General features: G+C 46.1%; 1 protein-coding gene across 7 annotated transcripts in view; it reads right to left on the minus strand.

The window, feature by feature from the left end:
• The window catches only part of DOCK11 (dedicator of cytokinesis 11), a 310,527-nt gene that overhangs the window by 110,958 nt on the left and 184,832 nt on the right, over positions 1–14,737 (minus strand). For all 7 annotated transcript variants that reach the window (XM_029606694.1, XM_029606693.1, XM_029606691.1 and 4 more), the window contains 4 exons: positions 12,815–12,890; positions 12,583–12,695; positions 9,938–10,049; positions 695–761 (listed from right to left, as the gene is read on the minus strand). In XM_029606694.1, coding sequence (XP_029462554.1) covers positions 695–761; positions 9,938–10,049; positions 12,583–12,695; positions 12,815–12,890 — 368 coding nt within the window. The remainder of the gene's footprint in view (positions 1–694; positions 762–9,937; positions 10,050–12,582; positions 12,696–12,814; positions 12,891–14,737) is intronic.

The following is a 14,737-nucleotide window of genomic DNA, read 5'->3' on the forward strand; positions in this document are numbered from 1 at the left end:
TGTTAATTATTGGCACAATATTTTGAGCATCAGGCTCCCTAAAATTGGGCTCTTTACAGTAGCACCTTTACTGCCAGTGAAACAAGTACATGCTGCTGAAAGTATTTTATGTAAACACTTGGGAATAAAAGTCAACAATGAAGCTACTCACAAAAGTATTGAGTTACTTCAGTAAAAAAAAAAAAAAAAAAGGTACTGCCTGCAACTTGATTGTTCACCTTTGTTCCCAAATACTGGCATGAATATGAGCTGCCATAAAGCCTATTGGCAAACTCACAAGCTACAAATATACTTTTATGAATTTAACAATAAAAAAGGTCAACTTTTGATAAATAGCATTTTATGTTATTCTTGTATCAATAAAATACAATGATTATAAATAAAGGGTGACTTCTAATCGCCTGGTAAACTCCACGATTCTAATACCCAATCTGATGCCAATTTCTTTAACACTTCAGTGCCTATGGTTTTAAATTGTACTTTCTGATTTTTCCTTTTAGCTTCCTCTTATTATTGCTAATTAAAATGATTTTGGAGGCAGATTAACTTCACAAGAACTTTCTGATGTAAGTCAGAGTGGAGGGGCATCAATCCTTACAACGTGGGACTTTCCTCTTGCTACATGTTTTTAAAGATATTTAATAATTGGTACCCAAGCTGGACAGCACTGCATTGTACAGTTGCTGATACTTACTCTAAAAGTGTGAGGAAGTTTATCAGCTCCTGGGGGACTATTTTGTTCCAGTAAGTTATGAGCGTATCTACAATAAAAGATAATAATTATGAAATATAGAAGTGTATTGGGGCATTGACATAGGTCATCCTACTTTACGAACCACTGGCAAAGCACAGAAAAAGCAGTATTTGCCCAAGGTACACACCTGTGTGAGTGTGTGCGTGGGGGGAGGTAATTATGTTAATCAGAACAGCCTGGAGAAAAACTATAAATAATGAACAGGGAGAGTGAAAGAAAACTACATTGGGAACATTAACTAGAACAAAAAAACTCTTAGCATATCAGAAACATAAACCTTGTTATTAAAAACTGTACAAGCGATTAATACTTCTTAAATAAATTGAGATGTGGTAACCATTTGGTTCACTTATAAGCTTTATTTTCCTGAGAATACCCCAGAATAGCCATTGAAAGGAAAAGACAGGACCAGGCCAATGGCTCAGCAGAAGTGCTGTGTACCACTAGGTACAAGATTCAGATTTAATTCTCAGGCTTGCTTTTTCTCCCTGGGGTGACTGAGGATGCTGCTCACAGTCCCTGGGAAGGAAAGTCCCAGCTGTTACCCAGTGGTGACACCTACTGGCTGGAAATAGGGTGCACACTTACTAGGTCAGGGGTGGCCAACCCCAGTCCTCAAAAGCCACACGCAGGCCTGTTTTTCAGGATATCCACAATGAAAAGGCATGAGATAGATTTGCATACATTGGAGGCAGTGCACGCAAATCTAGCTTGAGCATATTCACTGAGGATATCCTGACAACCTGGCCTGTTTGTGGTTCTTGAGGACTGGAGTTGGCCACCCCTGTACTAAGTTGCAGAGGGAATTGTGGTGTGTAGTTCCCATACAAGGACCATCACTGCAATGGCTGGGCTGGGGCTGTTATAAAAATGGAATTGCAAATTAAAACTCATGGCACTGTTTCCCAGTAATGGTCAGTTCTGACTGAGCTAGAAACTGCCGGCCCAAAATTACAATAAAAAAATACAAAGGAAAGGAGAATGTCACTTTGTACATCTTGCAGAGGCATTTTTCCACCTGAGGCAAGAAAACATATTTTCACCCCCTTCCTCTCCTCCTCTCCAGTGCAATCGTAGGACCTCCTCTACCAACCCCTCCAGCTGGCTGGAAGCAAGCAGTGTTTCATTACTTTGCATAGTTTCTTTTGCCACATAGTTCCAGTCTTCCGACATGAACAGGGACCTTCATTTTCAGCTTTGGTTTTATTTATTTTTTTTTTAATTTCAATATTATAATAAAAAAACAATTAGTGGAAAAGTAACTTTTCACTGATATTTCTCCTCTTTGTTATAACAAAGTCATTTTTCCTCTGATTTTTTCTTTTGTTATAACATTGAAATTGTCAGGAAAAATAAAATGAAAACTAAAAACAAAAGGTCCCCTGAGAATGGTGCAGGATCTGTAGAGCCCCATGCAGTTCCTCTACTTCTGCTGCTGACCCATGCTTGCATTTCAGCCATTTTTTGAGGCTGCTCAGAGGGCTTTGCACCCTGGGCACCTGCACCATTCACCTGCCTCTAGTTACGGCCTTGAATCTGTAAGAGGAACAGCTTCCCTATTGTCTCCCATGTGGGTAAGATTACAACACCAGATCTGTATCAAACACATGCAAAAATGCAACTGTTGACTTCTGAAGTCAGATATTTCTAACTAGAAACTGGAAGTTGCTATGCTCAAATAATCTATAAAATGCAACAAAGTTAGTCGCCCTCTCTGGAACCACAGTAGCAGTGAGAAAGTGCATAAATTAACATTTTTCTCAAAACATTTGGGTTTGTTAAGGAACATTTCCTTATATACTATTTTCATAAGTATGATTATGATGTAGAAACGAGCTAAATCTATTTTTTTATGGTTTATGGTGGAGGATATAGTGGTCCCAGCTTGTAGAACAAAAATAAATTCCTTTTTTCAGTCTTGATTAGATTTGGATATTAATCTGATCCTTAGTTCTATGAAAATCTCCCCCTCCCCCCACCCATAATGCATCTACTCCAAACTATCCAGATCAATTCCAGTTTTATCAAATAATGATATACAAGGTATAAGATGAATTTTGCCACTCTGAAAAAGTGAGGGTGTATTTAAACTTTCTTCCTCCCCTTCAAAACCATATTTCAACTTTCAAATTTCAGCTCCATAAATTTTTCAGATGCATTTTTTCCTATTAACAGGCCAATATACTAAACTTTGTGCACTAAAAGGGCAAATACGGCATGTAAAATGGGATACCACCCCTGATTTCAGTGTGCAAAATTTTAACTATTTGTTTTGCGAACAGCCAATTTTTTTCGGCTAGGTTTACACTTGCAAAATTTCAAGCAACTTGTTAATGAGTGACTGTGATGCAAAATTATTCAAAGCAGCTTATTAATCATGAACAAATAGTTTAACTACATGGAAAAAAATTTGTGAACCTGATTTTGCAAAAAAAACAATATGCGTTTCAATGAGGTGTAGTTAAAAGTTTCTGCGAAAAAGTTGGTAGAAGAACTATGTGCATGATTTTGTTACCTGACTTATTTGCAAGGGAGTCCCAGTAACAAAATATCATGTGCTAGACCTGAAAAAGTGCACGCAATTCTATGCACTTTAGTACATCAGTCTACAAAAATTCTCAGTTGTTCCACAGTATAGTTGTTGCTTATTGGTGATGACAGACATCTCCTATCACACCTACGGCTCATTGTGTTGCGCTTGGAGGTGGACCCTTGTCCTGGAGCAGTGGAGAATGGCTACCTGGTAGGGACCAGGAAGCACCTGCCCCCAGGGGACGGAGCACAGGAGGAGACAGAGCTTCACCACTGGAAGCCCGAGGTTCCCCAGGGTGGAGCCCGTAGGGACCCGGGCCACTTGGACTTAGGTGGGCCTCGCAGGGTCTCCCGGAGAGGTAGTAGAGAGACGTGCCCACGATCAGCAAGGGAGCACGGTCGGACTTCACGCTGCTGGCCTGGAGAGGCAAGGAAGGCCCAAACAGCGTAGGCGATGACAAGCCAAGGGACAGAGCCAGAATCAGAAGACGTGGTCAATGGCAGCCGAGGTCAGAATCCGAGGATCAGTCCGAGGATTAGTCAACGAGGCAGAGGTCAGGTTCCGGAGGTCAGACGAGGTCACAAGGCAGGCAGAGGTCAGGATGCAAGCAGCGGACAGGAAGGTCAAGGAACAGGCTGATGTCAGTACCAGAGAGACAGTCCAAGGGTACTACCTGGGAGGATGGACAGACAGAAGCAGGAACAGAAGGACGCTGGAACAAGGCTGGAACATGACTGGAACAAGGCTGGAACAAGTCTGTAACGCGGAGGCAAACTAGTACACTTACAGTGCCGACCTGATTGCCAAGGCAAGGAAGTGCAGGCAGGGACTTCCTTATATCGTTCCATCAATCAGGGTGCGTTGCGGAGCTAGGACACGCTCCTGGCCCTACAAGAGGCCAGGCGTTCCGCACACACGCACGTAGGGGCATGGCCAACACCACTGGAGAGGCCGACTCCAGCATGAGGCCTGGTGCGCAGTGGAAGGCCCGGCGACCGCCACCGCGGGACGCCGAGGCCTAGAGGAGCTCGCGGCTGCCACTGGGGAGGCTGACCCATGACCTGCAGAGGAGCTAGCGAGGTGAGCAGGCCCATGTGCGGGCCAGGCACGGCCGGGATGTGCAACAGTACCCCCCCCCCTTCTAGGCCTCCCTCTACGTGGCTGTGGCTTGCCAGGATGGGTTCTATGGAAGGCTTTAAGGAGTTCTTTGTTGAGAATGTTATGGGAAGTTTCCCATGAATTCTCCTCGGCCCCATAACCCTCCCAGGCTAGGAGGTATTCCCATCTACCTCGACGCCGATGGACGTCGAGGACCTCTCTTACCTGAAGAGCTGAGTCTGATTCAGTGGAGATCCATGGAGGTGAAGGATCTCTTCGAGAAGGCCAGGAGAGGATCAAAAGCTTCAACTGCGAGACTTCAAAGAGTGGGAGCTGATACGACACTGCTCCCACTCTTCGAAGCACCGGAAATGGACCGATGTATTTGGGAACCAGGCGATGAGAAGGAAGTCTCAACCTTATGTGTCGGGTGCTTAACCATGCCTTCTGACCAGGATGGAAGAGTGGAGTGGGACGTCTGTGGGCATCAGAAGTATGCTTGGAGCATTCAACAGCCTGGGTAAGGCGTTCTTTGACTTGATTCCACACCTGGCGCCTGGTGTGGGCTATGAACTGTGCCATTGGGGAAGGAACAGTCAGAGGAACTGGAAGTGGCAGCCGAGGTTGTCGTCCGAATACCACGGAGAACGGAGATACATCGGTGGCGGCAGTGACATGGGTATTATGCGACAACTCAGCCCAGGGTAGCAAATCAGACCAGTTGTCCTGCTGGTCATTCATTTAGGAATGGAGGAATGTTTTCAAGGTCCGATTGGTCCTTTCAGCTTGACCATTGGCCTGTGGATGATAGGCCGACGTAAAATTCAAGGTAATATTAAATTTCTTGCATAAGGAGCGCCAGTATCTGGCAGCAAACTGTGGTCCTCGGTCGGATATTATTTCTTTTGGGAGTCCATGGAGACGGAAAATGTGTTTCAGGAACAACTTGGCTAGTTCTGGGGCCGATGGGAGGCCCAGCAAGGGAATAAAGTGACCCATTTTTGAAAAACGGTCGATGATGACCCAAATTACGGTATTGTTCTGAGACTGAGGCAGGTGAGATGCTGGACCATGGCTCGGTAGATGCTGGAAGTGGCTGGAGTAGGTCCCAAGGCCTTCCAGTAGGTGGCTTCTGTTGGGCACAGACGGGACATGAATCCACATAGTTATAAGAGTCTTGCACCATGTTGGGCCCCAGTAATATCTCTGCAGCATCTCTAGGGTCCTGGTACGACCCAGGTGTCCTGCCAACTTGGAATCATGGGCCCATTTCAGAACTCGTTCATGTAATCTACGTGGAACAACAATTTTCCCCACTGGAACTGTGGTGGTCACGGCAAGGGATATGCAGACAGGATCTATGATATGTCTGGGAACATCAGGAACATCCTCTAGTTCAAAGGATCTCGATAGTGCATCAGCACAGAGGTTCTTGGGACCTGGGCGATAACGTAGGACAAAATTGAATCATTCAATGAAGAGCACCCATCGGGCTTGTCTAGGATTCAAGAGTTGAACTTCTTTCAGGTGCTCAAGATTCTTATGGTCCGTGAAAATGGTAAATTTATGTTGCGCCCCTTCCAACCAGGGGCGCCACTCTTGGAGCGCCAACTTGACTGCGAGAAGTTCTCCGTCACCCACGGTGTAGTGCTGCATTGTTGGAGAGAACTTGTGGGAGTAGAATGAACAAGGTATTAATTTACCCTTTGGAGAAAACTGACTTAAGACAGCTCCCGCTCCAATTGCGGAGGCGTCGACTTCGACAACGAATGGACAACTTGGGTCTGGATGCTGAAGACAAGGACCGGAACAGAAGACTTCTTTTAACGTCTGAAAGGCAGCTTGTGCTTTGGGTGTTCACACACGAGTGTTAGCCCCTTTCTTGGTCATGGCGGTGAGCGGAGCAGCTAGGGAGAATAATTGGCAATGAAGCTCCGGTAATAATTAGTGAAACCAAGGAAACATTGTAAGGCCCGTAGGCCTACTGGCTGGGGCCAATCTCGGATCCCTTGGACTTTCTCTGGATCCATGGAGAAACCTCGATCGGATATGATGTACCCTAGGAAGGGTAAGCGATTTCACTCGAAGAGGCATTTTTCTAACTTGGCATATGGATGATTTTCTCTTAGAAGTTGGAGGACAATCCGAACATGATCTCGATGGGATTTGAGGTCCTTGAAAAAGATCAAGATGTCGTCAAGATATACGACCACGAATGAGTACAAGAGGTCTCGGAGGATTTCATTCATAAGACGTTGAAAGACAGCTGGGGCATTGCATAGCCCAAATGGCATCATTGTATATTCATAGTGACCATCCCTCATATTGAATGCGGTTTTCCAGATATCTTCGGGTTGGATGCGTACCAGTTTGTATACACCCCTCAGATCCAACTTCGTGTCCTTTCAAGGCAGTCAAACAGCTCACTGATAAGGGGCAGAGGGTAACGGTCTTTGCGGGTTATGGCGTTGAGCCCTCTGTAATCAATACAAGGGTGTAGACCGCCATCCTTCTTCTTAATGAAGAAAAAGCCCGCTCCAGCGGGAGAATCAGAGGGACGAATGAACCCTTTTTTAGGTTCTCTTTGATATACTCAGACATGGCTAGGGTTTCTGGGTGAGGCAATGGGTAAGTTCTGCCCTTGGGAGGCTCCATGCCCGGCAGAAGCTCTATGGAGCAATTGAATGGGCGTAACGGAGGCAAGATATCCACCTTCTGCTTCGAGAAGACGTCTTCGAACTCAACATACTGAGTAGGCAAACCAGATAGAGTGGTAGATTTCATGACAGCGACTGCTGGGGATACTTAACGTAGGCATGTCTTCTGGCATTTGGAACCCCACTGCACCAACTGCAGGGAATGCCAATCGAACTGGGGTTCGTGGATCTGGAGCCAAGGCAGCCCAGGATGATTGCATGTATGGAACGTTTTAACATATAAAAGGACACCTCCTCCTCGTGGAGAGTGCCCACGGTAAGACGGACAGCCACTGCTCGATGGGTGATGAGCCCTGGAAGATGTTCTCCTTGAATGGAGGCCATGCAGAGGCTCATCTAATGGCTGAAGAGGAATGTTCAGAAGCTTGACAATGTCATCCATGATGAAGCTGCCACTTGCTCCTGTATCAACCAGAACAGTGGTGGCGAAGGAGTGGGCCTGGATGCCCAGAGAGACTGGAAGTAGGAGTTGGGGGCTGGTGACTGTAGCACCTAAGCTCGGGCCCCCCCCCCCCCCGGGTTCGGGTGTTGAGGTTTTCCGGACGGGCTGGACAGAACTGCCGAAGATGTACGGAAGTCCCACAGTAAAGGCAAAGACCCTCCTTCCTCTGACGGAAACGTTCAGTCAGAGTCAATCGCCCACGGTTCACCTCCATAGGTTCCACCACGGGAGAAGGTGGTGGTGCTGGAATCTTGGCTGGAGGTCTCTGGACACGCGTGGGACGCGGTGTAAGAGAGCGGGAAGCCTTTACTTCTAGGCGCCTTTGCCAGAAACAATGGTCGATCTTCTCGATGAGGGAAATCAGGTCCTCTAGAGACGTGGGAGTCTCACGGATGGAAAGTTCATCTTTGAGAGTGCTGGAGAGTCTATCTAGGAAGATGGCTTGCAGGCAATCTTCTTGCCGCCCGAGCTCAGTAGCCAGGGTCCTAAACTCCACCGTATACTCGAATCTGAGACCCTTGACAGAGATGGAGTAGACTGTAGCTGGCTACAGCTTGGCGGCCTGGGTCTCCGAACATCTGCTTGAAGAGAGCAATAAACTCAGGTAGCTTGGAAAGCATAGGATCAGAGCGTTCCCATAAGGGAGAGGCCCATGCCAGAGCCTTCCCTTCCAGGCGGGAAAGGATGAAGGTCACTTTGTTTGATTCCTTCATGAACAAGGATGGTTGCAGTGCAAATTGCATGAAGCACTGATTGAGGAAGCCACGACAGGAGCGTGGTTCCACATTGTATCGGGGAGGTGCAGGGAGCGCCAACGATGCTTTGGGTAGCATAGAGGCCGATAGGCCCACGGGATTGGCCAGAGCTGTATCTCGCAGTTGGGAACGAAGCTCTTCCACCGAAGAGCCTAGTGATTCCAAAGCCTTGCGATGTTCTTGGATTGTGGCGGCCAAACCCAGTAGGGCCCTGGAGGCGGGAGACTCAGCCAAGTCCATGGCCTTGGCAACCTGTTGCGCTTGAAATTGGATGCTTGTCCTGGAGCAGTGGAGAACGGCTCCCTGGTAGGGACCAGGAGGCACCTGCCCCCAGGGACGGAGCGCAGGAGGAGACAGAGGCTAGGATGAGCTTCACCACTGGAAGCCCAAGGTCCCCCCGGGTGGAGCCCGTAGAGACCCGGGCCGCTTGGACTTAGGTGGGTCTCGCAGCGTCTCCCGGAGGGGCAGTAGAGAAGTGTGCCCACGATCAGCAGGGGAGCACGGTCAGATGTCATGCTGTTGGCCTGGAGAGGCAAGGAAGGCCCAAACAGCGTAGGCGATGACAAGGCAAGGGACAGAGCCAGAATCAAAAGTCATGGTCAATGGCAGCTGAGGTCAGAATCCGAGGATCAATCCGAGGAGTAGTCAACGAGGCAGAGGTCAGGTTCCGGAGGTCAGACGAGGTCACAAGACAGGCAGAGGTCAGGATGCAGGCAGCAGACAGGAAGGTCAAGGAACAGGCCGAGGTCAGTACCAGAGAGACAGTCCGAGGGTACTACCTGGGAGGATGGACAGACAGACACAGGGACTGAAGGATGCTGGAACAAGGCTGGAACAAGAATGGAACAAGGCTGGAACAAGGATGGAACAAAAATATGAACGCAGAGGCAAATTAGTACACTTAAAATGCCGACTCGATTGCCAAGGCAAGGAAGTGCAGGCAGGGACTTCCTTATATCATTCCATCAATCAGAGCGCACCGCGGAGCTAGGACCCACTCCTGGCGTAGGGGCGTGGACAACGCCACTGGAGAGGCCGAACTCCGGCGTGAGGCCTAGTACTCAGTGGAAGGCCCGGCGACCGCCACCACAGGACACCGAGGCCAAGAGGAGCTCGTGGCTACTGCTGGGGAGGCCAACCTGTGATCTGCAGAGGAGCTAGCGAGGTGAGGAGGCCCGTGCGCGGGCCAGGCACGGACGGGATGTGCAACACATTGTCTCTGAGCTGACACATTGTCAAGTAAGCTGCCATTGCTTGACAGGATTAAAGGGTGGATTTATTTTTTTTTCCTGTTTATTTTTCTAGTTCAGTTCCAATAGCCTAGGGAGACCTACCCGCAGTTGCATCACAACACCATAATGGCCACCTAGAACATGTGGAAACAGGCTAAGTTTACAGAGAAATGTTTTCCTTCACCCTAAAAGCTAAGTAGCTAATGCTATGCACTCTTCTTACACTGCAAGGGCACGTCCCTACCTCAAACAGATTCAAGGCATAGGTCTTATTTTTAGGATACCCCACATAGCATTTATCCATTTCATGTCTGCCTCTTTGATTATATCACTCTGGAAACTCAGTATCTGCTTGATATTTTCAAATCTACTTGCACAGTGCTTGAACGTATATGACCCGACTGACCTTCAGAAATCATTTTTATTATATTCAGAAAGCACATCAAGAGGTTTCTGATCTCGTACTGGTCCAATCTGCTGTAGTGGGAAATGCTGCTTTTTGTGGAACTTCTTCGCATCTACAGTAAAAGAAAGGAAAGCTGCACTATTCAAAACAATATTTCATTGTAAAAGAAAAAGTGAAAAAAAATTGCTACAATCAATTTTTCACTCCTTTAACTATTAGGAGCATAGATCAGCATACACACAGCTTTAAAGCTAATCTTTTTTGGGTAAGCTTGAGAACGCCTTTGGGGTAGCCAGGTTAAATAACACATCAGGGCATCTGATAAATATTAATAGCAAGTAGCTGGAAGCGCTGAAATGTAAGAACTATAGTTAAGTGCATGACCCCTACTTCCTCCAAGACCGTTTTGTTAGTTACTTATCAAAGCTCCCAAGTGTACCTTACTCACCATCCTAGAATTTATTTTACTATTCTCTAGTACCACTGAAAGCTCAATGTTTTGCAGAAGTGACCTGTCATGTAAGGAGGAGACATTGAAAAAAAATGGTATGTTCTTAGAGAAAATCAGTATATTCTTCTTAAAAAAAAAAACAACCCACCGGAAAGCCGAATACCACCTTCCATGCAGATGAACCCAGTGAGTCACTAGAGGGCACTCAATTAAAAAAAAAATGTGGCATTATCCCCTCTGCAGCTGACCAGAACCCTTCAAGGTCACTTCAACAGAGCAATACTCTGAGAAAGCTATTAGCCTCCACTTAGCATTCCCTCGTTTTATTTAGCATCGGGTGTTCAGTGGAGAGGACTGAGGAGTGGGTAGGAGAAGGGGCAGGAAGAGAAATTCCACATTATTTTATCAAGTGCCAGGAAGGGAGGGAGGAAGATCAAGGCGTGGTGTTGAAGGCATTTGTTTTTAAACTCGGTACCTGTTGGGAGGATTTGGGAATTACCACATTAAACCATTCTGCATCACAGCAAACAGTGCTGTGAAACATCATGCAAAGGTTACTTTTGTCATGAGGCGTGACCGCACAGCCCAAGGGGCAGCAAACGAGAGCACCGTGCGTGCACACTGCTGTCTACTATACAAGCTGTTACAGATAGTTCAGCACTATCCAGCTGGCAGAAACCTGCAGTGACTCCACTGAATTCAACAGGAGTGCTGCATGTTTCCAGTGCGGGCGTTCCCTCAATAAAATGCAACTTTCTGAAAATGGCATTATCTGTGTGTGTTTACTGTGTATTCTGCCTTGAAGTGATAAAACCGCCTTCAGTTAACTTTAGGATAAATTAATTTGAAGTGCATTTCCTTGAGGTATCAAATGCCATCTATGCTGAACTGTATGACAAGAAAGAAACCAATTTCTACTTTCTAGCATGTGAGCAATTTAGCGCAAGTGCGTTAGAAACACCCAAAAGCTTGTTTCAAACTCATTGGTAGGAAGTTTAACTGGAGAGTATGCTGTGCTATACTGAGTTTTTACAAGGGCATATCGAGTTTTCAGACACTGTTTTGCGAGCTCCGATGAAGACCTCTTCCTAAAAATCAATTCTTAATGTGCCAGAATTTCTTTTCTGTGCTCAAAAGATTTCAGCATTCTTCACTGGGTTTTCCTGACAGTGACTCTCTCTGGAAAAGGAATAAGCTGTCACATGGTGCTAGGAGCCTCCTAGCTCTCTGCAGCACAGTGTGCATGGCATAATTTACTTCTTCACAAAAAAAAAAACAAAACAGGCAAAATAATTCCCTACACAAAGCAATCAATTATATAAAAAAATAGGGTCTCTCCAATTTTTACCAAAAATGTTAAAATTAGGAGTCGTATATCGGTGCACAATTTGTGCTATCATAAATGACAAGCACTTGTAGACAGATGGTATAATCATTCACCTACAGTCCGGATAGAATTTATTATTAAATTATTTTATTTTTATCTTTTAAAAAAGAGCTAAAAAAAATCCAGAGTCCAAATGACTTGACCAGAGACCAAAGGACTTATCATATCAAAATCAAGAAGATTTATCCAGAGTCCTTCTTTGGGTCTCTCATTTCAGAAAGACCCAGAGAGGGTGTGAGTGTGTGCAATCATTATTAAAATTGCAATAGGAAGCAGATCCAAGATACTGATCCAATGGAATAGGAGTTAGAACACAGCTTCACCACAGATTATGTACGTTGACCTGATGGATGATGAACATATTCCCAGTAGAAGAAAGATGATGGTAACTGCAGTCCTCCAAAGTCCCAATGTTGATGTTTCGGCATGAACTACCTGCTTCCAGGGGAACTTTTCTGAATGAGTCACTAAAAATGCCTTACTAGCAGAGATCTGTCTCTCAGCATCTTTTAAAGGTTGTCTCCTTCATGTTTTGTTCCCAATCAGATCTCTTCTTATAAGGAGGTTTCGTCATCTCCTCATGGGTATGAAGTGAGGAGTCATCTAATTTCAAAATCTTTGGTAAAACTGGAGATATCCCATTGTTCTATATAACTGATAATTTATATCTTCACTGGTGCTGCACGATTTTGGAGAACCTGTTGCCACATCATGGCACAAATACCCTTTTGGATCCTCTCTTTCCATCACATAACCCTCTGATTGCCTCCCATCTGTCAATAGCAGAGCATGCTCGGTGTGATTTACATTTTCACCAGTGCTGCACTGTTCTGGAGAACCCGTCACCACTTCTTGGTTTAGAGAACCCCTTGAGTCCTCTCTTTTCATCATGTATCCATTCGAAAATGGTGTGCCATAAGCTACAGATACAAAAGAGAGAGAATATATTGTAAAGGAATTGCTATGTTTTAGGTCATTGTCTGGGCAATGCATTTATTTGATATAATTTGTATACGTGAAGTAGAAATGCTTCATTCACCTGGATCTCTGTCTGCAATGAGACTTGATCTGTTTGAAGGGGAAGAAAGGTTGAACATGAAATCGTCTCTGGAGCCCTGCAAATAATCAGGTGATTCAAGTTAGTCAAGCACATGCCACTCCCTGTACTATAAAAATTATCTACACAAATAAATTGAATGAATAAATATACAGACGTAATAAATATATAACTGGTATATTAATGCAAAGTCATCTTGCTGGAAAATAAATCTGATTGACAAGAGAGTACTTGAGGATCCATCAAACTGCAGAATATAACTTGAACATTAAGAGATAGATATTCAAAGGTAGCTGTTTATATAAGATAGCCAGATAAGACTTATCCGGCTCACTTACATGGGATTTCAGCAGCACAGCTATGCTGCTGAATATCCCCATATTCTGCGTTACTTAACCGGATAATTTATATCCGGTTAAAGGCCTAATTCACTAAAAGGTGAATTTTAAAAGCCTACTGTGCGCCAAACCCAGAAGATATGTGCAAAAGTTGGGCTGGTGCACGCCAAGCAGATTTTAAAAGCTGCCTTCATACATGCATAGGGGGTTGATTTTCCACTTTGCTCTGGTGCATGCAAGGCAGAAAATCCGTGGACAACATGCACATGCGTGCTGGATTTTATAATCCGCTCGCATATCTGTGAGCGGCAGGTGCAAGGGGGGAGGAATTATGCAACCTCCACGCGGCGACGAGATCGGGCCTTTCCCATTTCCCTCCCAGCCCCACCAATTAAGAAGCGGACTGGGAGGGAACTTTTCAACCCACCTAACTGACCTTCCTCCCTCTTCCCCTCTCCTTCCCACCCCCTATCCCTATCCTATCTAACCCCCAATTTTTTATTTTACCTCTTGCTCCTCTTCAGGAGCAGTAGTAACTTGTTTGCCGGCGCAAACTTCCCTGGCACAGCAGCAAATGGCCACTCTACCGGCCACCTCCAGCCCCACCCTTCCCCGCCATCCGGACCACCCCTTTCTCTGGGCCTGGCACTTCTGGATGTAACGGGGGTTATGCGCCTGGCTGGGCCACTTTGAAAATGCGCGTGGCGCTCACAAAGCCCGGCCAGGCGCATAACCCCTGTCTTTTAGTCACGTGGCCGCTTTAAAATTTGGCTGATATTTGCCACTACGCGCACAAATGAAAAGTTCTGAAAAAGTGGTGGGCATAAGCGTTCCTGGATTTTTCCTTGAAATTTGCTTGTAAAAACTTACGCGAACAAGTGCGCCAGGGTCCCCTGCTGCGTAACTTTACTTCTGCTATGGACGGAATGTAAGTCGAAAAACAAAAAAACTAAATCACATCAGCGGGGTTTTAAGGGCGGAGGCTCACAGGGGAGAAAGGAGGTTATTAAACTAGGGAGGTTTGATAGTTCCATTCCTTACCTGGGCAAACTGGGAACGAACTGATAAAAACGGTAATGGCGTCGGCGCACGTGTCTTTTAAAAGCCCCCCACTTACGTGGTAGAAGCGGCATTTGTGCACATAGGCGCCTGTCCACCTAAAATTGGGCACACATGTGCGTGCATTCAGGCTAATTTATGTGACCCCCCCTCCCCCCAGTCTGTCACTGAATGCCCTAGCTCCATATCCATTACTAAAACACCTTCAGAGCTAGCCATCCCTTTTGCCCTCCTCCCACCTAGGAAAGCCAGGATTGGTTGCTCACGCCCTGTTTAACCAGCCATTTTGTGACAATAGGGGTGGCTAGAGTCAGTGCAGAGCAGACACCAGACAGAGGCAAACACCTGTGACAGGCTTGGCTGCGTGAGGTGCACGAAGTCTGGAAGAACTCTACCACAGAAGGGACTGCATTTCACTCCGTTCCTTTGATGAAGGTCATCCTCGTTGGCTGGATTCAGAGTGCAGAGGCTGAAGACCAGGGAGCCCATTCTCCCCCATGAATGTGGC

This window comes from Rhinatrema bivittatum, chromosome 6 (genome assembly GCF_901001135.1).
Source record: "Rhinatrema bivittatum chromosome 6, aRhiBiv1.1, whole genome shotgun sequence".
Lineage (NCBI taxonomy): Eukaryota > Metazoa > Chordata > Amphibia > Gymnophiona > Rhinatrematidae > Rhinatrema > Rhinatrema bivittatum.